The sequence below is a fragment of the Coturnix japonica genome, chromosome 7 (genome assembly GCF_001577835.2).
Source record: "Coturnix japonica isolate 7356 chromosome 7, Coturnix japonica 2.1, whole genome shotgun sequence".
NCBI classification, from domain to species: Eukaryota; Metazoa; Chordata; class Aves; order Galliformes; family Phasianidae; genus Coturnix; species Coturnix japonica.
In genome coordinates, this window is record NC_029522.1 from 24,665,794 (window position 1) to 24,688,691 (window position 22,898).

A 22,898-nucleotide genomic window follows, 5' to 3' on the forward strand; every position below is an offset into this window, starting at 1 on the left:
GTGGCACTATGGGGCGCTTCTCCTGTCACTTCCACAGTGTCCCAAACTCTGTCCAATGCTGTCCCCAGCCATGGCCTGTCCCCAAGCAGAGGGTCCCTCTTCCCACTCATCCTCGTGTTCCCAGCACCCCAGTTGCTGTGGCAATGCCACTGCCCTGAGCCTTGTATCCTTGGGGTGTCCCATCCATACCCCATATGAGGGCACCCAACCTGCCACCCTCATGTGTCTCCCACGCTGTTGCTCTGCCTAAAGTGCACCCTCAGCCTCCTGCTGGACCCCAGACTCCAGCATGGAGGCACCCAGCTGCAGGCCCCCATGCCCCCTCCATCCCTGCCTGCCCCCAGCCCCACGCACTCACCACTCCAGCAGCATGCACCCCACCCACCCCCCTGCCCAGGCGCCGTCCCCCCCCCAGACCACACTGTCCTTGCAGTCCTCACATTCCAGACGTCTCAGTGCTTTCACTGCCCAGAGATAATATTCACGGCGAACAGACATTTGCGTCAGTGTCAGATACGTCTCAATGCCACCCTGCCCCAGGGTGAGAGCAGCGGGCAGACAGGCCGGGCTGGCAAGTAAAAGCACACGGCAGAGCCCCTCAAGCTGTCCCACGGCCATGCTGCTCCTCCTGCACCTGCTGCCTGCCGTGCTGCCTGCCAATGCCCTGGGAAGCTGCACTGGGGCTGGTGCTGACCGGCAGCTCGTCCTGGCCAAGGTGCGGGCACGGGTGCTGGAGCATCTGAGCCCCCCGGCCATGCAGGAGCCTCTAAAGGATGTGAGAAGGGTGTATCGCAGAGACGTCCTAGAAGAGGTAGAGGTGCCGCCCGAGGAGCAGGAGGACACATCCCAGGTGATTCTCTTCCCTTCCACAGGTGAGAACCCTGATGGGACGGAGAGGGTGCAGGGGGTGGGGTGGGTGCTACTTTGGGGCAATGGGGATGTGGCAGGGCCAGAGAGAGGGGCAGGTGGCAGGGAGGTGACATGGGAAAATGCCCAGAGGTGGAACAGGGGGACACAGGGAGATGGGGAGGGCCGAGGAGCAGGCAGGGCAGGATACTGAAGTGAGATGGTAGAGAATGGGGCGAGGTGCTAGGAATGGGATGGTAAGTGATGGGGCACAATGCTGAAGGGTGGAGTGGAATGCCCAGGGATGGGGCTGCAGTAGGATGCTCGGGGTTGCAGCTGGGTATTCAGGGTTGCAGCAGAGGTCAAAGCACAGTGGAATGGGTACACCATTACCAGACCATCACAGTGCATGGAGGGGCTTGGTGATCTCACAAGGCAGCTCAGCCAACCCTGGCCATATGAATCAAGTGGCTGAATCCCCCCACCCGAAGGCCACGGTGTGCCGGGTGCCGGAGCTGTGCCTGGCTGGCAGCACAAGCCAGGCACAGCCTTGCACAGGGCTGGATCTGCTGCAGGGCTTGGCTGCAGGACACAAAGCAGCAGGAGCTGCGTGGCACTTGATGCCATCAGCTCCTCTATTTCTGCAGCAGGACAACCTGCCTGCACCCATGGATACCCCCCATGGCACCTGCAGGTGCCCCCCATATCCTATATCCCCATGCTGGGGCATGGCACCCTGAACCACTCTTTCCCCACAGACGTGCCATGCGAGCCCACACAGCCGGACAAGCTGCTGGAGGAAGAAGGCATCTTCACGTACCTCTTCCAGCCCTCGACACACGCCCTGAGCCGCACACTGACATCCGCCCAGCTCTGGTTCTACAGCGGCCCCTCAGCAGCTCCCAACCACTCGGCCCCCACCGTGCTGACCCTCACACCTCAGGGCAGGGTGCCGGTGGCAGCCACAGCATCGCGGACACCAGAGCACTGGATGGTGTTTGACTTCAGCCCCGACGCGCTGCCCCAGCTGGCACAGCCGCTCTTTGTGCTCCTGGTGCGCTGCCCCGGCTGCCCCTGCCTGGCAGATGGGGACAAGATGCCCTTCCTTGTGGCCACCACCCGTGCCAAGGCAGCCGGGAGGGCTCGCCGCTCCACCGTGCCCTGGTCCCCGGCTGCACTCAGCCTGCTGCAGCGCCCATCGGAGGACGTGGCCACCCACACCAACTGCCGCCGGGCGTCTCTCAACATCTCCTTTGAGGAGCTGGGCTGGGACAATTGGATCGTGCATCCCAGCAGCTTCGTTTTCCATTACTGTCACGGGAGCTGCGCTGAAGGCCACGGGCTGAGCCACCGGCTGGGTGTGCAGCTGTGCTGCGCTGCACTGCCCGGCACCATGCGCTCACTGCGTGTCCGTACCACCTCTGACGGTGGCTACTCCTTCAAGTACGAGACGGTGCCCAACATCCTGGCACAGGACTGCACCTGTGTCTAGCAGCCAGCACAGCACGGCCGGATCCACCTGGGTCTCCCCACTCCCTCTGGACTGCCCCAGCGCCAGATGATGAGCCCATCTCAGGGATGGAGGAGTCACCTACACGGGCACCACGCAGCCCGGGGCAGGGAGAGGGATCCAGGTGGAAGTTCTGGCGGTGCCACCCTCCCTGTGACAGCCAGGGTTTCATGGTTCCAGGCTGTGTGGGTGCTGCAGCCCTGCCCCAGGGCTGTGCCTAACCTGCAGCATGCCAGCTGTTGCCCTGCAATGGCAGCCCAGTGCATGGAGCCAGCTCACCCACATCTCTCCTCCCACCAGAAAGACAAGCTGCAGAGCACGGCCACCTCCCCCTGCTCCCAGGGACAGGACAGGGACAGATGGATGTGCCAGGGCATGTCTACATTGGGGCTTACACAGGTGGCAAGGCTGGTGGCACGCAAACAGCAGCAGCAGAACCTGTTTGCAAGATCAGTGAGGCAAGAGAAATAAATCTGCTTTCTTTACAAAAGCAACCTTAGAACACTGGCTTCCATCAGGAAAGGCCTCAGAGGCAGTGTGGTTATGCAGCAGGGTTTTTGGGCTGGGGGAGGGAGGGGAAGGGTGAGCTGCAGGCACTCAGCAGCATAATGCAGTGCTCTGCAAGGGGCCCAGCTCTGCTCCATCATCCCAGGGAGCGGAATGGTGGAAGCACCGGGGCTGATCCAGCCCTGAGCGAGGGGACAGCCAGAGGGCAGCATCCATCCCTCCAGCTGCACTGGGATGGGGAGCATGGGGAAGCCCTACTGAATCCACAGCTGCACAGGAATGCGGCAATCAGAGCAGTGCCAGCAGAGGCTGCCTTTGGCCAAAGCCGCCTCCGCACAGTTGGAACAAGTGAGTCACCCCACGCCAAGTGGGGCGTCCCGTCCCAACACCGCCAGCCCCACGCAAGCAGCCGGCCCGCCCCAACCCATCTACGCAGGATCCCCTTCCCCACCCCTTCCTCCCAAAGGACCGGATGCAGAAGTTCAGTACAAAACGTCTCCAGGCTTTACTGAATATAGATATTACTAAAAAAAAAAAAAAGAAAAAAAAAAAAAGAAAAACAAAGTCACAATTAATTATCCCAGTACAAAACAACGCTACAAAATTCACCGCGTCACCCACGAGATGATCAGAATGCCCGAGTGTCTCCCTACTGACCCACTCTGGGCACTGCACTGACCCACACAGAGCTCCCAGCCCCACAACTATTGGCTTTGGTCCAAAGGCCAAGCAGAGCTGCTGGCGTGGAAGTGGAGGAGATGGGAAGGACAAATTCAAACCCCTGTGCTCCCTAAAAAGAGCAGCCAGGAGTGGGGGAAGCCAAAGAGGAGCTGAAAGGGGCCCTGCACAACCCATGTGTGCTCACTATATGGGCACCCCCCAGCAGCGGTGCCACTGGGATATGTCCCTCCCAGGTCCCTGCTGTCACCTCTACTTCAGGCTCAGTGCCAGCCAGTGGTACAGCCTGGCCAGCAGGACCTGGGTGTAGCATGAGCATCCTTAATGCTGCCTTGACCTGCATGTGGACTGACAACATGGGGGACACTGCAGGCACGGGGAGTGGGGAGGGAAGTGGGGATACAACAGGAGGCAGGGAAGGGAGGTGTGGGCCCAGAGTGGGATTTGGGAGGGGTGTATAAAAATGCCAGGGTGCGCGCTGCTGAGCTTATCAAAATGTACAAAAATAAGATATTCCCTTTTATAAAAAAAAAAACAAAATTAAGAACAGTGAAGGAAGGTTCCCCGAGCCCCTGTCCCCATCGCTGCCCAACGGGATGGAGACACCCCAGGCAGCCCCACCAGGCAGATACACGTCACCGTCCCACGCTGCGTCCCGCACCGTCTGTCCTCATCACTCACAGCCCTGTGGGAACAAGAAGCAGATCAGCGGCCATCCTGGGCTGCCCCACCGCCCTGCCCTGCCACCACAACCCGGTCCCCCCGGCTCACCTGTGCTGCGCTCGCAGCCGCTGCCCTTCTCATGCGCCAGGTTGAGGCGGTTCTGCTCGGCAGCCATGCCGTTGGCCTCGGGGCTGCTGCTGCGCGAGGGGCTGGGAGCCCGTAGGGGTGGCTGCAGGTGGAAGGCCATCTCCAGGTGCTCCTGGGCCAAGCGCAGGTGCTCACGCAGCCGCTCCAGCTCGTGCTCACGGGGAGCACCAGCCAGGGCAAAGCGCTCGGCCGCCGAGTTGGCCAGGTTCTCCCTGTAGTCCAGCTTGCCACTGGGCAGCGGGGCCTTCAGCGGCTCCTTCTTCAGGGAGTGGTAGGTGGGCGGTGCGCTGGGGGGCTTCTTGGTGTAGTGTGGCGCGGGGCTGCTGGCAGGTGGGCTGCTGGGTTGGCTCAGCGCATCGCGGATGCGCCCCACACCCAGATGCAGGAGCTCGCAGATGTTGAGGAAGAGGCAGAGCCCGCTGACGGCGTACATGAAGAGCATGAAGATGGTCTTCTCGGTGGGGCGGGAGACGAAGCAGTCGACCATGTGCGGGCAGGGGCTGTGGCTGCACACGTAGGAGGGACTGACCTTAAAGCGGAACAGCAGGTACTGCCCAAAGAGGAAGGCCGACTCCAGCAGCATGCGGCACAACAGCTGCAGCACGTAGGCACGCATCAGCCCGTCCTGCTTGATGCGGCGCCGACCATCGTGCTTCTCACCGCCCTCCGTGCCCTTCTCCTTCTCCACCTCGATCTCCTCAAAGATCATGGGGTCCTCTTCGTTATCATCCTCTGCCTCCTCGTAGTCACGTCCGGCTCCGCGCCGCACCACCGGCATGCGGCCGCGCTGAGCTGCCGGCGCCCGGCGCCGTGAGGACTCGGGCATGCGGGCGATGCGGTGCATGGCAAAGCCCAGGTAGAGCACTGACGGGGTGGCCACCATGATGATGTGGAAGATCCAGAAGCGGACGTGGGACAGCGGCGCAAAGGCGTTGTAACAGACATTCTCGCAGCCCGGTTGCTGCGTGTTGCAGACAAACTTGCTCTGCTCGTCGTAGTAGATGGACTCGCCCCCCACAGCCGTCAGCACGATCCTGAAGATGATGAGGACGCTGAGCCAGATCTTGCCCACGAAGGTTGAGTGGTTGTTGATCTCCTCCAGGAGCCGCGTCAGGAAGCTCCAGCTCATCCTGGCCAGGCAGTCGGCTCAGCCCTGCTGGAAGGCAGACGATGAGCTGCAGGGCAGGCAGTAATGCATCTCACCTGGCCTCCCCCAAAGGCAGAAGCCCCCACCCAGGGCTTACATCCCACCCCTTACCCACCGGTGTCTCCTAGGCTCTGTATAGCATAAAGGTGAGGGCACCAGCAGTCCGCAGCACCTCCTCCCCTACTGGCACCAGCCAGGATGTGGGGAGTAGGGGAAAAGTCGGGACACTCACCAGTCCCAAACAGGATGTATGTGGGGGAAGAGTCACCGTGACAAGGGTAAACACGGGAGCAGGGCAGTGCCCGCTCTGGTGGGCGAGGGGACAGCCCAGCACAGCCCAGCATCGCCTGCCAGCTGGTCCCTGGGCCGTGCCACGCCCCGTGCCATGGGCACGGCGAGGGAAGTGGAGCACGAGGGACCGGGGTGACGGCAACGGGCGGCACGAGGCAGGCAGGGAATCGCACAGACTTGCAGCTGACGCCAGATGTCGGGAAGGAAACCGCCAGGAAAGCACAGCAGCTGCTGCCCAAAGCCGCGTGGACACGGCTAACGGCCCGGCCCCGGCGGGGAGGGCAGCAGAGGGGACGCGTCCCGGCCTCCCTCGTGCCGCGCTGCCGTCGGGTCAGCTCCGTCCCCATCCCTCCGGCCGGGACACGGCTTCGCAGCCCGCTCGTGGCGAGCTCCAGCGCCGCTATTGTTCTGCTCCGAGCCCCGCCACGGCTCGGGCGGGCACGCGGCGGCACCGGGGCTCCGCCACCCCCGGCACCGAGGATCCGAACCGGCACCTCGGATCCGAACCCGCCCCCCGGTCGCCCCGCTCCCCGGCCGAACCCCCCGCATGGTGCCGCCGACACCTGCTCGGCCGCCGGGCCCCGCCGCGGGGTCGGCGCTTTGTGTCCGCGGTCGCTCCGATCCCGCCCCGCAACCTTTGTGCCCCTCGCTCCCCCCGCGGCCCGCAGCCCCGCCGCTCCCCCCGCCCCACTCACCCCACGCCGGGACGAGCGGCTCCCGCCGGCGGACAAAGCGGCGGGGCGTTACGCCGCCACCGCCCGCCGAACAAAGGGGCCCGGGGCCGCCCCGCCCCGCCCGCCGGTACGGACGGACCTACGGGCCCGCCGCGAGCAGCGCCGCTTCCCCGCCGGTTGACGCCGCCCGCCCGCGGTGATTCACGGCCCGCGGGGCGGGACGGGGTCTGTGCTCCCTGGGGATCCCCGCTATGGCAGCCCGGCACAGCGCCGTGTCCTTCCGGCACTGCTGGGAGAGCTGCCTTGTGCAACAAGGGGAAGCTGGTGCCGTGTAAGGACGGGCTGGAGGGAAGCTCCATTAGAAATAGGGCTCCCCCAGGAGCTGCTCCCAGCTCGGGAGCACGCTATGTCTCTGAGCACACTGCATTGGCACAATGAGAACAGTTACCCCATCACTAGTTCCAGCACAAGGTCAGAGAACTACAAAGGGAGCGGGGCTATGCCCCAGCTGTTATCAGATTAAGGGAAAACAAAGCAAGTGCTTGATGAAGAGGCAGCACCTGTGAGCTTCCTCTGGCCAAGGAGCGGGTGAGAAGCAAAGTGCTGGGGATGGACCTGCAGGGAAAAGGCTGAGAGCAGAAGCAAGGATGAGTGGTAAAACAATAAGTAAAACAGCGTGAGAAAGACATGGGCAAACAGCTGAAGCCTTTAGGTCTGTCAATCCAGGCTTTGTCAGGCACCTCAACACACACCCAGGTGCAGCAAAGCAGAAGCGTGGCTTGATTAGGGTGGAAAACATCAGCTGGGATGGAGCTGTGTTGGGATCAGAGACAGAGGCTGGTCTGGTAACTCCAGTTTTGACTCTTGCACTTTATGTAAAACACAGTTATGGAATGGGAAGATAACACTTAACACAAGCACCTTAAATGGCAAGACGAAGACAGAAAAACCTTCCTGGTCATTACTTGGTGCTGCTCTCTGAGCCTCCTTCCCCCAGACAAAGTGCTGTGCTCTGGCAGTGCTTCCACTGAGCTCACACAGGCTGAGATCACTGCAAAGGAACGGAGAGCAGCAGCCATCTGCCCATTTAGGAAGAGGGGACAAAGCGGAATGCATTGTGACATCTGCCTCAAGACGCTACAGATCTTGTCAATCCAGTCTATAGAAGGCCAGAGAAAAATCTTGGCCACTGTGGGCCATCAGCAATTGAAACTGCTTCTCAAAGTGACAAGAAAGTCTAAAAATAAACAGATCCCAATGGCGTGCTGTGAGGTGGCCTTTACACTACCATAAAGCTGAACTTCCCACTCTCCTAAGGCTCTGAGGATGGTATAGCCAGGTTGGTTGTGGCCTTGATCCTCTGCCAGCCCCAGAACTGGCTCCTGGAAACTGAGGAAGCTTGTATGCAAAGCCTTACTAGGACATCACAGCAATGCAAGAGGATGAGGAAGGAAAATATGGCAATTCAATAAATATAAGCTTTTTATTACAATAGAAAATAGTAAAACTCATGTTAAAATAGACTCTTAGCTCTTGGACTGCTCAGAAAAGCCTAAGCCTCACTTTTACCTGCCAGTGTCCATCCATGAGGGTCCTGACCCCCCTAAAGCAATGAGCAAAACACTTCTGTGGTCAGAGCCTCCCAGCTCTCCTCCCTCCCCTGTGACAGTGAAGGACTACAGCAGCAGACTGAGCCATGCCCTGCCAGGCAGGCAGGTAAGGGCTCTCTATGAGGTTAAGAATACAACATGTGCCTTATCCCTTTGTGCGGTCAGGCTCCTGTTTGAAACAGGGAGCTTTATGGGAAGCTGTGGGGAAAAGAAGTGGGAAAAAGGAAAAGAAAAGAAAGAATCATCAGCTGGTAGCTGATCTGAGACAGCCAGGAAGGCAGCAAATACATCTAGAATGACCACAGCATCCAACTGCCTCCGTCCTGCTGATCTGCCTGAGTCACACCATTGAACACTCTCTGGCTCAGCTCTCCTCTTCAGTAATACTCTGTTCTGTCCTGAAGGAGACTAGCAAACACCACCAAGTTAAAACTCTGTGTAGATTACACAGTGTTACAAGGAACATCCCCAACCACCTCCTTCCACGGCCAGCCCAGTGCAGGTGAGTGACTGTGCGATGTCTGGACCATTGTGTGCTCCCCTCCTCCTCACCATAAAAGGGTCAGGGGCAAGACTAGAGTAGAAAGCAAAGGCCACAGGACAGCGAGATCAGATGGGAGGGGACACATTTGTGCACTGCTGCCAGCACAGCAGCACTCATGACTCCAGGTCCTGCCTGCCCACAGCTGGCAAGCTCACTCCAGTCCCTCGTACACAGCTCTCCGTAGCTCGATAGAGAACATCTCCTCCCAGGGCCTGCGGATCCACTCCACCAGCTCCAGCAGGAGCTCAGGGCACTCTGTGCGGATGTGCCAAGTGCTCTCCACCTTCAGCACCTGTACGGGATGAAAGAGATAGAGGTGGATGAGCAGGGCCCCACCTCAAAGGCACCTATCAGCCCTGAGCTGCTACTCTACAGCACAGCTGCCAGCTCCTCCCAGTTTCTAAGTGATATCCTTCCCCTGCTTTGCTATCAGCCATGAAAGTGTCCCTGCATGACTTTTGCATAGCGGCATATTGTTGCACCTCCTCTCCTGTGCGGTGCAAGGCCCTGGGTTAGGATGGGAGATGACAGCCCCAAAAGGCTCTTGGCAGGAACAGGATTTGAGCACAATCCAGCCCTTAGCATCTTGTGTGCCCCACGACCTCCCCTTGGTTACCTCATCATAAAGCATCAGCTTGATGTCGCAAGGACAGAGGCGATAGGTTATGACATTGCTAATACTGCTGATCGGCTGCTTCTCCTTCAACTGGATGTTGCTCCTAGAAGGCATTTCTGCCTCATGATCTGCATCCAAGGGGGGTTGCACCTGCCACTGGTGATTTTCTTCCAGCAGAAACAGCGTGCTTCGTGTGCTCAGCAGGGTCACAGGGGAAGCAGATGCCCCTAAAAGGATATGAGGGAACAAGAGACTTTGCTTGGAGCCTGAGTCACCACAAAACCAGCTTTGCTTTCCACTCCTTCCCTAGGGAAATCTTTTCCAGCAACAGTAACTGGGTGAACAGCGGAATCCAGCTTCCAGACTAAAGAAGGGTAGATAAATGTACCTGGGCTTGACCAAACTCATTGCCAGAGTGTGCACACAAAGGACTGCCACCCCGCTAACCTTGTTCAGCCAACATCCTCACGTGGGGCAGGTAAAGGAACTTCAGTACTTTGACCTCTTCAACAACCTGCTATTCCTTATTTAAAAGTCAGCATCTCTAGCTAAAAGGCCACCTTTTTTTTTTGGCCTGAATTTGTCTGCCTGTAGATTGGATGGATGGAATATGGCGTAACTAAAGTTAAATACCAAGATGGGACATGTCATAAATACAGCAGGATACAGGACAGCTTTGGAGGGAGTATAAATATCACCTAGTTGCTTCCAGTGGATTCAAATAAAAATCACTAGAATCTGGGACTAAGTCAGATGCACAGAGCTGGCTGAGGTAACAGGGAATGCTCCCTAGAGTCTGGACTTCTGTGTAGAAAAGGGCTGGGAGATTCAGTGGATATATAGGAAGAAGCATACTACCATCCTATATCTCAGCACTAAAAAGCCCTCACCCACACCCCTGCCACAACTTGCTGTTGAAACCATGGCCCAGCTGCATTCCCACATGCTGAATACCAAAAACACGAGCACCTAAGAAGAAAACACAAGGTGTAGTACATCTAGCCACTGAGATCTCCTGTACCTTGAATCAGGTAGGCCAGCAGATAGAAGAAATAAGTGCCACCTGCAGCTGCAGAATCTCTGTTTCTGGAGTCCAGCAGAGGCCTGGAGGAGATACAACAGTACAAGACTCAAAGAGGCACTGCCTCACTCAGCAGCTCCCTTTGCCTGCACATCCCTGTGCAGCAGGCACCCAAGCCAGCTGCCCTAAGGCTATCGCACAGTCCTGGCAGCCATTCCTGCTGTGCCTCTGCTGCCCTGTTTTGAGTGCTCTGCTTCCCAGGCACTGCTGGATGAGTGGATGTCTTTTTCTACCCAAACTCCCAACCTCTCAGAGGCTGCTCTTACCAGAGCCGATGTTGAGGATTCATTTCCACAGTGGGGATTTCCTTCACCTTACTCCTATCCTTGGCAGGCAGATCTTGCATGAGATCTAAAGATGGGTAGAAGGTAGATATCTTTTACTGCAAGCCCAGGGCAGAATGTAACAGCTCAGGAGAGTTCTCTAGTCTGTAGAGAGACACTGGGATTCATGATACCAGTGTGGTTCTCTCCGAGACCTTTTTCTGAGCTGCCAAGATGTGAATTTCCAACATACATCCAACTTCAGATCTCCTCATAGCTCTGCTGGAGAAAATCCTCCAAATCCTCTCCCACCCCCCTGCTACAGATCCAATCTTACATGTCAGGGTCTGCAGGAACTGGTCACAGCAACTCTGGCTCCGGATCAGCAGATTGTAGGAGGCTTTTGGGTTTTCAAACTCCATTCGTAAGCTCTGGTGGCAAAGTCCCACTTCCAGATGGGAAATATCAGACAGGTAGTGAGAGTCATCCTTCTTCAGCCAGTCTGCAGGTTGTCCCCTAATCACAGAGCACAGCCCTCAGCAGCAGCAGGCTGCCCCATCTCCTCTCCCACACCAGACTGCAGCAGGGGGCTTTACCAGAAAAGCCTTTGCATGTCACCACACCTCTCGGGTAAGGCTGGCAGAGGTGGGCACTACCCAGCAAGGTCTCACTCGCCACCATTTTCCTCACCTGATAACCCCAGTAACTTCCAGCACGTAGATCCTGAGGTTAGAGGCAACCAGAACTGAGAGGAACTCTTCTTGTCGGCCAAACTTCACCATGTTCACCTAGAGCACAGGGAAGACAGGTGATAGTACTGGCCTGCCCCTTGCCAGTCTGCCCATGGGAAGAGCTGACCCAGATATACTCCAGCTCCCTTTACACCCTTCAGTCTCCAGAACACAACCTCAGAGCAGAACTTGGAGCGTACCTATGATAGCCTAGGAGCAGGGCTGCCCACAGGCTGTAGGAGAGGAGCTGCGGGAGCTCACCTTGAGGAAGCACTGGAACTCCTCATCGTTCTCCTCAAAAACCTCCATATCCAGGTACAGCTTCAGGCGATGATCCACAGAACGAAAGTCCCTTGTGTTCAGCACGCTGTTTGCAGCTGAGGAGAGCAAAGGATGAGATCAAGACGCTTCCCACCAACCAGAAGCTGTTCTACCATGCAGACCTGGCACTAGGGAGCAGCATTATCCTCTCAAGACATTCCCTCAAGTATCTTCTCAAAACAAGGTCAGAGCTAGGGCTTTCCAGGCTGTGGCCTGGAACATCAAATAAGAGGGGATTCCATCACTCTGACACTTGCACCTTCAGAGGTCTCATTCATCTTCAGCCTATGCTCACCTGTTTAATCAAAGGGGAACACTGCTTTGCTGACAGATTTGGCAGGAGAGCAATTCCACAGCTTGCCCATATCATTAGGGACCAATTGGGTGCCGACTTAATTTTCCCTTCCTTCAGGCATGAGGACTGAACAGAGGGATGTGAAGCACTCTGCCCACAAGAACCAGTCATCAAGGCTTGTGGTTGACAATCTCTTTCCACTTTAAACAGGAAGCAACACAGCCTGCAAGCACTAGAAACAGTAACCAACACCCCTAAACCCTGCGCAATTCTGACATACTCACAGGGACTGAGGTTCCACTTTTCCTCTGAGTCAAAGTTCATAGAGAGCTGTGAAGAAGTGAGTCCACGAGAAGCACTGTAATGGTAACTCCCCATCAAGCTGCCCAAACTGGTGTCTGCATGGCTGAGGGACAAGCATTGGCTCTTCATACCCAGCTCCTTCTTCCCATAGCCTCCATCTGTACCGAGGGAGCTGGAATGGATAGTGCTGTCATGCTCGCCACTCAGCTCTGGGGTCCTGGTGCTGTTGCTGGTATCCATCTCTGAGCTGTCTTCCCCACCGATATAGAACTTTCTACTCTCTCTGGCCAGAGCAGGCACTTCCTCAGGGCCCTCCTGCTGGCTGCCTCCCTCCAGGACTGACAGGTCCTCACTTATGCCATCATGACTGGGTGGCACAGGCGTGCTGGAGCTTACTTCTGAAGGCAGGATTACCACATGGTCACTGGAACAACTGGGACAGGCTACAGGTTCACCAGCTGCTGAAGCATCTATGGAAGATTTCAATAGGGATAAAAAAATAAATAAAAATGCAGGACAACATTTGTGCCCTCAATGCAGAGTTCTCTGATCCCAGGATACTTCCTCATACCAGCAGCATCTTCTGAGCTTAGGCAAGGCACAACTCTGACATTTCAAGTACAAGCTGAGCTTTGAAAAACTCAGCAATTAGAAACTGCTTATTCAGCACTGGTAACTCCTCAGCTAAAATACCACATCTTGTTTCAGACATCCAGAGAAAAATGTGGACAAGTCAAAAAGAGCACAGAGGAGATCAGCGAGAATAACTGGATTGTACAAGATATGACTGACAAGTAAATTATCTAGGGATTTGAGCTTATTTAGTCTAGTGGACAGAAGACAGGACTAGCTGTCCAGGTGGAGAACAACTCTCCAGCACAAAGAAACAAACAAATCACCCTCTGTAGAGGAAGCAAGAGTGGGCTTAAGATCACAGCCTGCAAGACCTGGGTTAGGGTTGTGGTTGTTTTTCTGATATTCAGCAGCCACAGCTTTATCAAAAAGACTGAAGCAGACTCCCTGGAGGCCTCTATTATCAAAGGCCTTTTAGAACAAATTAGTTTTTGTAATAGAACTGACCACAATTTCAACATGATAATACGCTACGTGACCTTTAAGACTTCTTTTAGATGTGAGATTTTTGTGGACCATTTGCCAGTTTCCAGCACCCCTAATGTTCTCCCAGGCCAGGAGCCACCCACAATAGAGGCAGTGTTTGCTTAACAGTAAGTGAGTGGCTTATTCCTGCTAGTGAAAAAGACAAGCTCTTCTCTACCAAGTGTGTACGTCCCATAACAAGTTTTAAATCCAGTACAGTCAAGGTATCACCCCCTTCTACACATTCTATGCTCTGCACCATGGCTGCCATTTTGGTACTCTGCCTATGCACTACAAGGCATCCTTTTTCTCCTTGAGATTACATCCTACCTTGATTTAAGGCAACTAGTGTCTCCAAAGTTTTGATGTCTTCAGACTCTGCAGAATAAGGGCCTTGCTGCCAGGAAGCCAGGGACTGCAAAAACTCGTGTTTGCATTTCAGACACTGGAGCCTCAGGGATTCCTTCTCCTGCTCCTGATTTCGCCGATTCTCTTCCACAGCTGGGGACAACACTTCAAGCACACACTGCAGGTAGCAGCAAAGGGAAAGAAAGTGTCAGCAGGCAGCTATAACTGTCCTAATAAAAGCAGGACACCTCATCACCTCACTTCAGAGCACAAGGGGAGCAGGACCACATCCTAGCTACATAAAGCACACCAGACAATCTGTGTTAAGCTTTGCTAAGGGCACAGAGCTGCACTGCTGAATACTAAGAGAACCTGTTTGCAGGTTCTTACAGCCCCCTCTTGGAACTCTATAGTCTTAAAGGTCCTCTATTTGTGTCTTCTCTGTGGCAGCTCGCATAACTGTGCTTAAACAAAGAAAAATGCTTGCATTTGAGTTCAGGGTCACTACAGCTATGGTACAGACCAGAGCTGCTGTAGCACTGAGGCTATGTATGAGCACCATACAGAGGGCTGAGCACAGGTTGGCCCATCATGCAGCATCTAGAAAACATTACGTTGCATGTTCACAACAAGTAGGGATCACTAACTGGACTACTAGAAGTCAGCACACCTATTCCCAATGGGAAGAAACTACAAGGCTTTTTCCTTGAGAGCACGTTTATGCTCCTGAGGCTCTGCTGTTCATGGCTATGCTCGAAGGGCCCTCCACAGGTCATCTGTGCAACAGCATCAATCCCGAGCTTACAAGTGAGACATTGTCTACCTGGAAAGTCACAGGACATCAAATGTATGTGTGCTCAGAAAACACAGGCTGTGTTCTTACAGAATCCAGCAAAACTGCCCCCTTCCCCACTCTTCTTCCCAACCTCCCCCACCTGCAGACACTGCTCCGGACAGTCATCCAGCACCACATATTTGCGCTTCTGCCGGTCCTTGCGAATGTAGGTGAAGTGCAACGTAAGGACAGGGAACACTCGCTCCAAATCCTGCAGGAGAAAGAAAACCCCAATTCCAGGAAGATGACACAACATCCAGCATTCAGGCTACATTTGTTTGCAACAAACGTCATAAACAATGACGTGCACAGACTTGATTCTCACTGAAAGATCCCGATAGCATCTGGCAGCTGGACCAACTCCAGCTTTGGAATAGAGCTGGTGTTGGCTTCTGCTGCTTTATCACAGGTACTCAAGCAGTTTCAATGCTGTTAGATACATATGCATAGAGTAGAAGAGACTCTCAGTCAGGCTTTGCAGGCATTAGGAAGACACCTGCAGGGTGCTCTGACAAAAGTCAAAATCCAGAATTCTGACCCATACAGGGAATAAGATGCCAAAGGCTCAGACAGAGGAAAAGCTCACCATCCTCTTCCAGGTCATGGCAGAAGTCTCTATCTTCTGCAGGCATTTCAGCTCTAGCTTGTGGAGGACTCTGGCAGCTTTCAGTTCCACCTCAATCACATGCCTAGCTGTGACTCGCAGGAAGATCCAGTCTGACTCTGGGTCCCCTTCACCTTCTATTTGGCTCACGAGCACTGGCTGGCAAAGATCCACTGCCAAATAAGACAACAGCACAAGTCAGTGCACCCAGCAGGCCTTTAGGCCTGTTTGTCCCAAGTTCCTAGAAGTCCCACAATGCTGAGTAGTATGATAAAGGATTAAGAACATCACATTTGATCCAACTATTCTACCATCATCCAAGCCCTCACATACAGCAGTGAAAAAAAAAAACCAAAAACGACCACAAAAAACATTTACCTTCTGGCTTCTCATTTTCTTCCTCTCCCAGCATTAGCTCATCTGCCTCCTCTTCTCTCTGTTCTCCTCCCAGAGTCTCACCTGGCTGTACTTCAGATTCTTTTTCTTCCTCAGCATTGTGGAAAGCAGGAGAGGATTCTTCTGGGGATACTTGGGGTTTTACTTGTTCTGGGTCAGAGCTCTCACTCTGCAAATCCATTGCTGCAGGCCTGCCTGTGATCTCATCAGCAGAACGGCTACGGCAGATGACAGGTACTTGGTCATGCTCCTCCAGTCTCTTGTATTGCAGCCAGTCAACACCAAAGCGATCTCTGAAGCTGTCCATGCGCTCCATCTCCTTCTGATGCTGTAGAACCAGACCTGTAGAGAGAAAACTTGGGAAGTATGATGGTAGTCACTATGCCACAAAACACTCATCTGACTGGAAGCAGCTCAGCTGCTGTATTGCTGATGAAGAAGTACAAGCCTTACCAGCAGAGAGAGATAAAGCCCGGGACTCATGTTCTGTGTCACTGGGCTCTGAAATGCTTGCTCTGCGTACTTTGACTTTTCCCTGGAACAAACAGGATAAGAATAGTTGGGAGGCACCAGAACAGCATCTGATCGCAGGCTCTGCCAAGCCAAAAGGCTCACTGCTGTTACAGCACAGAGGCACACTGTGAAGCATTTGTTACAGTATGTCAAGACTGACTTTAAGACAAGTCCCTTCCTAATGTAGAGCAGTGCAGAGGCTCAGTCACACCCAGCCAGTACAAAACCACATCCCACAGCATCAGGCTTTCATGGAGCAACAGCCCCCTCACTCAACACACCAGATACATGGTTAAGAAGTTGTCTCTGTTCCAGACCTTGCCTTTCTTTCGAGGGAGCCTGACGGCCACGTTCTCAGCTGGGGACTGGCTGTCACTGAAGTCAGCAGCACAGGAACTGTCCAATGCATTGCGGTCCAGTACGGTCCTCACTGAGGTAGAAGTGTGGATGGACTGTGAAACACTTGGCACTAATTTTGGAAGGTGCTGAATCCAAAAGAAGAGAAAGATGTTGCTGAGTGTCAAAGGGGGACAAGAGAACCAAACCACAACTCAAGTTAGTAGCCTCCCTGTCCCTCAACCTGAACTTCTACCATTTTGGTAGAAATGGTGCCAACAGCTCATGCCCAACTGACTGGACTGTTTATCAGGGCTGCTCCAATTTAACCCAACCTCCATGTCTCTTAAAAGCAGCAGATGAGATGCTGGGAAACATTTGTTTTGCTGAAATGTAATTAGAGTGTCAAGTATCAGATAGTGCCTGAAAGGGAAACAGGCAAGGCTCCAAGTTCTGCAAGGGCATGTAGGACAGAATAAGTTACGCTGGCCAGTCCCAACAATTACTTAAGATCATTGTGGACTGAGCCAAAATGAACAGGCTTAAAACAATCAAGACAGCTTACAGGATGCATGAGGAGGCAGAAACCTGTAACACTTCCCACTCCCAAAGCCAGCAGGATTAGTTTATAGCAATTACACTTACCATTAGGTCTGAGGAAGAGAGTGGCTCTCCATCCAAGAGGAACTGTAATTAGAGACCCATGTGCAGTCAGGTTCCACTTGGCTGGTACATACACAGGACAACATTTACTGACTCCTATTTCCCTTCAGGCCATCCAGAGTTGGGATCCTTGGCACAATGCTGCAAAGACTACCAGAAACAGCCCTGTTCCTGCCTATCCATCATGTCTTTAGTTGCAGCTACTTGACTCATCAGTATGTACGGCCAGAAGAGACCTGACCCTCCCCTGATGCAGCTCCATGCTGTTCCTTTGGGTCCTGTTGCTGTCACAAGAGAAATTGGCACTTGCCCCACTGCTCCCCTCATAAGGAAGCTGTAGCTTGCCATGAGGCCTCCCTTCGGTCTCATTTTCTCTGGGCTGAACAAACTAAGTGATACAGTGATATGATATACAGTGTTATCACAGAATACATTGGGTTGAAAGGGATCTTAAAGATCATCCAATTCCAACCTCTCTGCCTCAGGTAGGGCTGACTCCCACCAGCTCAGGCTTTCCAGGACTCCATCCAACCTGGCCTTGAGCACTGCCAAGGCACCTTCCCTGTGCAGCCTCTTCAGTGCTTTACCATCCTCTGAGTAATGTCTAACCTAAATTTCTCCTCTAGTTTAAAACTATTTATCCTTGTCCTATCACTATTGAGACTGTGTAAAAAGTTGGTCTCCATCTTTATTTGCCCACTGTAGGGAGCCTGCTTTGCAGGGGGGTGGACTCAGTGAACTCTAGAGGTCCCTTCCAGCCCCTACAATTCTGTGATTTTTATTTATTTATTTTTTTTAAAGATCCCTCTAATAAGCAATAGGGTACAACAGAACAAAGAGAAATCATGAAAGAGGAGATCCCTTCAAGCACATTCAACTTGTCTCAAAACCGATGAAGCAGAAGAGGAAGAACCTTTAAGATCTAAAGTCTTACAAACCTGAGATCAGCCAGTATACCTCATGAAAAATTAAAGATAAATTACTCCGCCTGAACCCCAGAACTACTGGATTCAATTTTCAGGTTTACAATATTATTTCTCCTCATTTATCTCTGAGCATCAGAATACCCAGGATACCTTCAGACTGGGGCAGGAGGCACATAGCAATACTCACATTGGAGGAGGCTGCCCTGGGAGATACATGTACAAGGGCTGCAGATCGGTGGTTTTGATGGAACCACAACGGGTTTCCCTCTAGATGCAGCTAGAGAAAGGAATTAAAGAAATAGTTACTAGAAGCAACATTCTATGCCTCAATTTAATCTATCTAGAGACTCCAGGATTTCTTTCTGCCTCAGGAAGCATTTTTGCAAAAGAATGGTGATCAATCCAGGAGACAACTAAGCTATTACAATGCTTCCTGGAAGTTGTTCAGCAAACAGAGAACTGTATTCAAGTATTCCCTATCAAGCCCCTAAATCATCAGGGGTCTTTTCAGTGCTGACTCTGAGAAATACTGAGATAAGTCCTTTCACACTTACCTTTTTTAAATAGTGTAGAGTGGACAGTGGTGCCAACTGGGCATGTTCCAGCAGCAGGTTATAGGCCACATCCAGGTGCTGGAGATTCACCAACTGTTCAACCCCTACAACAAAGTGAGAAGCCATCAGCATAATAGAATATACAACTTAGAAAGCCTGTCCCAGGCATTCTTCCCCAGAACTGAACACAAGCAAAAATAGCCGTGCCCAGGATTTCAGGTTCTGTTCCTCCTTGAGAAAATCTCAGACCCAAACGCTCCTCTCAGCTGCGGACTCACCATTAATGCTGTCAAGTTCATTGCTGCGCAAGATCAGAGTCACCAGCTTGGATCGGCTAAAGATGCCAAGGTTTGGCACTTTGGACAGGAAGTTATAAGCCAGATTGAGGTACTCAAGTTCTGAAAGGGTCTGTTAGGAGAGAAAAGCAGCACTGAGATCTTAGCTCAAAGTCCTGAATCCAAGACACTAATCCCTGTCATTCTCTCCATCCCACCAAAACCACTTAAAAAGCAAGTTTCTCAGACTACAGCAAGACCTCAGTGTTCATATTTGGAGTAGTTCACCTAGGGGTAGTCAGCACAATCTTTACAACTTTTACTAGGACTTTTCCTCTTGTACATCAGCTTTAATGGAGCAAAGGAACTGGACATCTTGCCTCAGCCAAAGGACTGAATTTGCTAACAAAAGCCCATTCCCACCTTTGGAAAGAAGGTAGTTAATGACATATTGTGAGCCTTAGCAACTCACTGAAAAGATATTTCACAGCTTCTGTGAAAAGCAGCATATCCAGTACAGCAGAGCCTGGATTTCAATACCTTTTCCCAGAGACACATGTGCTGCTATGACAAACTTCCATCCTTCTAAAGTAACTGACAGGAGATTTTGTACAGCAAGAAAGAAATGCTTCTGGCTGCCTGGAGAAACCAAACAGCAAATCTCAACAGCCCCACGCCTCGCTGCACAGATAACAGCAAAGCTTCAGCCACGCTGACTTGTGGCCAAGTGATAAATATGGTAATGCATACAGTAAAGGCTTCTATCAGAGCACATGAGGAACGCTGCCTTCTCTGCCTTAGTGGTGCATGGGCTGTACATAAAGGGGAACAGACTAAAGGCTGCAAGCACTGCCCCTACATCACACGCCAGTTGGACCATGTCTCCATCTCCTGTCTTACACTTCACTTAGCAAGCTGACATTGTCCTGTCAGGTTACTGATCACAGCACTTCAGCAATGTCCGCTTTGTACAAGGGAACACTGGTGCTCAGCCCCAGATACTCACCGTTAAATAGTGCTCACAATCTTGGACCTTGTTGTGACTCAAATCCAAGACTCTAAGCGCATTCAGTAATTGCTGAAGGATGAAAAGATACTAGATCAGATCCTATAAACGTCTCCAGCGCAGCATGCAAAGGCTGTCCTGCTAGGAGAGGCCAGCAGAATTAACACCACTCGCTCCCTCCCACCCAGAGGAAGCAGCACCAGCAATGAGTGGTCAATTTCTGGCCATGATCATCTGCACACTTACACTCACGCATGCAGGAAGGATGCCCAACTCACCAGTGAGTCATCCAAGGCAGTGATGGAGTTATAGCTGAAGTTGACCGTCTGCAGTTCCAACCAGGGGAGAGCACAGCTCAGATCTCCACCACATGCTGAAATGATTTCCTAGGAGGAAGCAAGGAGCCATTCCTTCGTTAGCACTAGCTGTTACTGTAACAGCAGATGAACACATGAGAACAGTAAGTCTAGAACAAGGGTGACAAACTGTGCCTTACAAATCGTGCCTTGCCCAGAATGGATTAGTGACTTATAAGTCATTGCCAAGTATTTGAAGGTGGTGGAAATTCCATAGTTAGTTGCTGAGGTACAACCAAATATGCCCTGACCAGCTACAGAACTTTGAATGGATAAATGGGCAGAGACAGTCTTAGCCAGTACAAATATTGGCCAGAACAAAAAATTCTTAAGCAGCTAAAAAGGAGACTGCAGAACACAGATGTAATTAACCAGGGAATACTTCTTCATTATTTGCAGGGTAGAACACCAGAATGGATAAGGGAGAAAAAGCTGTATATGAGATAGATTGATATGGTGCTTAACATTGCCCCCGTATTTCCCTATTTGATCTCCTGTGTAGCTCCCCGTGAGCTGCACAGAGACACTCACCTCCAGTGTACTGATACATTTGGAGCAGGTTAAAGATTCCAGTTGAGAATAGACGAATCGCAGACCCCGGAGGCAATGTGGAGGGACAGACCTCAACTGCAGCAGTAATAAGAAAGTAAGGACAACACACATCAAAATATCACAGTGCAAGAGGCTGCTGTTCCAGGCCCAACTGGACAAGGATTCTCCCATTTTCCTGCTGGAGCCTCCCTCCCCAGCACTCTAACCATTGTTCACACCCAAGCTAAACCCTAAGAAAGCACTGCAGTTTAGATGTAGCCCTGTAAAGCCAACCCAGTTTTGAGGAGTAGAGGCATTCTGCAACCACAAAACTAAGTAAAGAGCAGCCACAGCACAAAACTGAAAGCCAGTTCTGCCTCCTGTACTTACTTCCAAATGCCGGAGGGACTTGAAAGGGAATATCTTCACAGTAGATTGTAAAGCACAGTTTGGAACATGAATGAGCTAGAAAAATCAGGAAAGAAGCCTTATATAAACCTCAGTTTATTAAGCAATACTGTTGTGAAGTAATACTGTTGACATACCGTGAATGGGCCCCTTCTCCAGCTCAGGTGTTAAATAACACGCTCTGTTATTTAACATTATTTAGCGCCCTCCACGCTGGCAGCTACACTGTCTCATGGTCCCACATTTCAACAAAGATCTAAGAGAAATACAGACTAGCCAGCACAAGGCTGCCTGGCCATACAGCTCCATTTCTTTTCCCTTGCTCACATGGCTTCACCACTTTCAGAGCTGCAGGAAGGTCTGACAGATGGGATCCTCATCGACCAGCATTAACTAAATAAAAACCAATCTATGCTATGAGCTATTGTTATAAGTCAGCTGAGTGGAACTAGAGCACTGGTGGGAGACCTGCATGTACATTTCCCAAGAATGGGCCAATTAAGGCAAATCACGAGCAGGCAGATGGAATATAACACAGTTAACATCAGACTGAGGTGGCTGTAAACATCTCCTTTGCAGCCAGTTTTTTTTCCACTACAGGATAGTTAAGACCACGTTCATAAACCACAAAGGAGCTTATTAGACTCAGCTCCTTTTCATTCTGTGGACAGCACTTAAACAACCTCTCAGACAAAGGAAGCAGCGAAGCAGTTAACACTCCCACTGCAGACACCAGGGTACAACCAGTGAGACCATCTCTGCCAGCTACACGCACGCAGAAGTGACTCATCAGGTGCAGAACAGACTCTCAGGGCCTCCTCAGCATTATGGCTTTCACAGCTACAGCCATTGAGGCAATGAATCACCACCGGCTGCTGCCAGCACTCATACAGCACATTGAGCAGGATCCTTTGCAGGGAATGCTCATTCTGGGAAGCAAGCATGGCAGATTTTAACTAAGTTCTTGTCAGATGCCATCTCTGCTTTGTGTCCAGAGGGCTTAACCATGTCTTTAACCACGGACTTAGGAATCTGAACGAGTTGATGCTACAGGGAGCAGTTTGCCCTCTGCCCGGGGCCTGTTATTTGCTTAATACAAGCGCTGACCACAACATCCTCCTGACTTGCCCTTCCTTGCCCTGTTGGAGGAGCTGTATTTCTACACAGGCTCTGGGCCCCCACTCTGATCTCCAGTCAAACTTTCCCAGCAACATTCAAAGCGTTGTGTCCCATCTGCCTCACAGGGAAACACACAGCCACAGCACCTCTAAACTGTGGGATCCTATACATGCAATTCCCCTCTATTTCGGAGCCTATTTCACGTCTGCCCCCGGGCAGCACGGACCTTGAGGGAGTGCGTTTTCTGCAGCATGTCGAACAGGAACTGAGCCTGTAGGATGGCGGTGGTCTCGGCCGGGTGTGAGGGCAGGGCCACGAAGCCTCGGTGCTGATTGCGGGAACCCAGGTGCTGCTCGAAGACCCTCGTCAGGTGCTGCAGCGTTGGGGTGAGCAGCGTCAGCGTGCTGGAGCCGTCCAGGACCAGGTCTCCTAAGGAGAAGGCAGAGCGGGGCCTGAGCTCCGCAGCCGTTCGGGCCTTTCCACCCTCCGAGCTCCCTCCGCTCACCTGCGTCCTGCAGCAGCCGTGCCAGCCCGCTCACCAGCGGCTCCGCAGCCGCCGCCATCAGCGCTGGGTTGGCCGCTGCCGGTCCCGTAGCGGATCACAGGCCTCACCGGCTCAGCTCGGCTCAGCTCCCCCGGCGCACTTCCGCGTTACCACAGAGACTCACCGCATCGCAGTGACTAGAGCGCCTCCGCTTACATC

At 52.9% G+C, this 22,898-nt stretch overlaps 3 protein-coding genes across 6 annotated transcripts; 1 reads left to right on the forward strand and 2 right to left on the reverse strand.

Moving 5' to 3' along the window:
- The first annotated feature begins 467 nt into the window (after nt 1-467).
- INHA (inhibin subunit alpha) lies at nt 468-2,855 on the forward strand. Its single transcript, XM_015868933.2, has 2 exons — nt 468-872; nt 1,605-2,855. The coding sequence occupies exons 1-2, from the start codon at nt 524-526 to the stop codon at nt 2,336-2,338; spliced, it is 1,083 nt and encodes a 360-aa protein (XP_015724419.1). The 5' UTR covers nt 468-523; the 3' UTR covers nt 2,339-2,855.
- A 489-nt stretch (nt 2,856-3,344) lies between these two features.
- LOC107316905 (gap junction gamma-1 protein-like) lies at nt 3,345-7,804 on the reverse strand. Of its 4 annotated transcripts, none has more exons than XM_015868928.2 (3): nt 6,485-7,804; nt 4,313-5,504; nt 3,345-4,226 (listed from the first exon to the last, which is right to left on the reverse strand). In XM_015868928.2, the coding sequence occupies exons 2-3, from the start codon at nt 5,478-5,480 to the stop codon at nt 4,219-4,221; spliced, it is 1,176 nt and encodes a 391-aa protein (XP_015724414.1). In that variant the 5' UTR covers nt 5,481-5,504; nt 6,485-7,804; the 3' UTR covers nt 3,345-4,218. The 4 variants fall into 4 exon arrangements, with proteins under 4 accessions (XP_015724414.1, XP_015724415.1, XP_015724416.1 ...); XM_015868929.2 differs by having other exon boundaries at nt 4,313-5,507; XM_015868930.2 differs by lacking the exon at nt 6,485-7,804 and adding an exon at nt 6,353-6,421 and having other exon boundaries at nt 4,313-5,507.
- Nucleotides 7,805-7,923: 119 nt separating this feature from the next.
- On the reverse strand, nt 7,924-22,884 carry STK11IP (serine/threonine kinase 11 interacting protein). Its single transcript, XM_015868913.2, has 24 exons — nt 22,701-22,884; nt 22,422-22,624; nt 21,059-21,133; nt 20,669-20,764; nt 20,060-20,167; nt 19,782-19,853; nt 18,779-18,908; nt 18,501-18,604; nt 18,134-18,223; nt 17,003-17,044; nt 16,339-16,506; nt 15,962-16,043; nt 15,491-15,850; nt 15,095-15,285; nt 14,609-14,719; nt 13,656-13,851; nt 12,209-12,697; nt 11,570-11,685; nt 11,268-11,365; nt 10,915-11,093; nt 10,581-10,665; nt 10,255-10,337; nt 9,234-9,460; nt 7,924-8,909 (listed from the first exon to the last, which is right to left on the reverse strand). The coding sequence occupies exons 1-24, from the start codon at nt 22,756-22,758 to the stop codon at nt 8,769-8,771; spliced, it is 3,504 nt and encodes a 1,167-aa protein (XP_015724399.1). The 5' UTR covers nt 22,759-22,884; the 3' UTR covers nt 7,924-8,768.
- Nucleotides 22,885-22,898: the final 14 nt, after the last annotated feature.